The following is a 1,767-nucleotide window of genomic DNA, read 5'->3' as shown; positions in this document are numbered from 1 at the left end:
AGGCTGAGGCAGGTGAATCACAAGGTCAGGAGTTCAAGACCAGCCTGGTTTATATGGTGAAACCCCATCTCTACTAAAAATACAAAAATTAGCCAGGCATGGTGGCGGGTGCCTGTAGTCCCAGCTACTTGGGAGGCTGAAGCAGGAGAATTGTTTGAACCTGGGAGGCTGAGCTTGCAGTGAGCCGAGATTGCACCACTGCACTCCAGCCTGGGCCACAAAGGAAGACTGTTTCAAAAAAAAAAAAGAAGGCTGGGCGTGGTGGCTCACACTTTGGGAGGGTGAGGTAGGAGGATTGCTTGAGCCCAGGAGTTTGAGACCAGACTGGGCAACATAGCACAACCCCATCTCTACAAAAAAAATTAACTGGATGTGGTGGCATCTGCCTGTAGTCCTAGCTACTTGGGAGGCTCAGGTGGGAGAATCACTTGAGCTGAGGAGGTCAAGGCTGCGGTGAGCCATGATCACACTACTGCACTCTAGTCTGGGTAACAGAGCAAGACTGTGTCTCAAAAAAGAAAAGAAAAATAGGACAGGGTGATGTGAGAGAGTACCTGGGGTGGGGGTCATTGTATCATGGTAGCTGGACTGGCAGGAAGCATTCTCTGAGGAAGGACATCTAAACTGAAACCCGCATGATGAGGAGATGGCATCTGAAGCTCTGCCAGACAGAACAGTCAGTGCCGAGGCGCTGAGGTGGGAATGTGCTGGGCAAGTTTAAGCTCACAAAGCTAGGGGCTAGAGGGCTTCCAGTGATGGGGGATATGAGAAGTCAGGGAGGGAGGCATCTGATCAGAGCCCCATCTCCCACTCTGAGCCTCCCTCTAAGTGTCCAGAGCTGCTACAGCAGCCTCCCAGCTGATGTTGTCCCTAGGCGGAGTGCACAGTCCACCCCACTACCCTCCCACGGTTGCCCTGACCCAGCTGTTCCGGCCCCCAGGCATCTGTGGCTTCCTGACCTTTGGAGCTGCTGTGGATCCTGACGTGCTCCTGTCCTACCCCTCGGAGGACATGGCTGTGGCCGTTGCCCGAGCCTTCATCATCCTGAGCGTGCTCACCTCCTACCCTATCCTGCACTTCTGTGGGCGGTGAGCCCCCTTCCACTCCCCAGGGCCCCTCCGAGCCCCTGTGAGCCCTTCCAGCATGGTCCTTTGGCCTTGTGTGGACCCCATCCTGTAGAAGGAGAAACTGAAGCCTGTAGGAAAGGGTCAGTGCCTAGGATGGGTCCCTACGTATCCCAAGACAGGTCTCAGAAGCGCCCTTTGTCCTGGGGTCACCAGAACATTCCGTGAGTCCTGTAAGAATATCCAGGGCATGGCACGGTGGCTCATGTCTCTAATCCCAGCACTTTTGGAGGCTGAGGCAGAAGGATCACTTGAGCCCAGGAGTTCAAGACCACCTGGGCAACCTAGTGAGACCCCCATCTCTACACAAAATAAAATAAATAGCCAGGTGTGGTGGCATGCACCTGTGGTCCCAGCTACTCAGCCACTTGGGAGGCTGAGGCAGAAGGATGGCTGGAGCCCAGGAGTTCAAGGCTGCAGTGAGCCAAGATTGCACCACCGCACTCCAGCCTGGGTGAGAGAGCCAGACCCTGTCTCAGAAAAAAACAAAAGAATCTCTATCCAGATCCTTTCCCGAGCTTTCACGTGGACACCCTGCCCTTTGCATACCCCAGACAGTTCCTTTTAAGGAAAAAACTATATCAGTTTCCATGTGATGTAAAGCAAAGTGCTAAGCTCTCCACATTCACCATCTCTAGTCCCC

At 54.0% G+C, this 1,767-nt stretch overlaps 1 protein-coding gene across 2 annotated transcripts in view; it reads left to right on the top strand.

Moving 5' to 3' along the window:
• The window catches only part of SLC38A7 (solute carrier family 38, member 7), a 30,844-nt gene that overhangs the window by 12,158 nt on the left and 16,919 nt on the right, over positions 1 to 1,767 (top strand). For both annotated transcript variants that reach the window (XM_011994004.1, XM_011994003.1), the window contains one exon: positions 941 to 1,088. In XM_011994004.1, coding sequence (XP_011849394.1) covers positions 941 to 1,088 — 148 coding nt within the window. The remainder of the gene's footprint in view (positions 1 to 940; positions 1,089 to 1,767) is intronic.

The sequence above is a fragment of the Mandrillus leucophaeus genome, unplaced genomic scaffold, assembly GCF_000951045.1.
Source record: "Mandrillus leucophaeus isolate KB7577 unplaced genomic scaffold, Mleu.le_1.0 Scaffold44, whole genome shotgun sequence".
NCBI classification, from domain to species: Eukaryota; Metazoa; Chordata; class Mammalia; order Primates; family Cercopithecidae; genus Mandrillus; species Mandrillus leucophaeus.
This window is presented reverse-complemented; position numbering and strand designations above follow the sequence as displayed.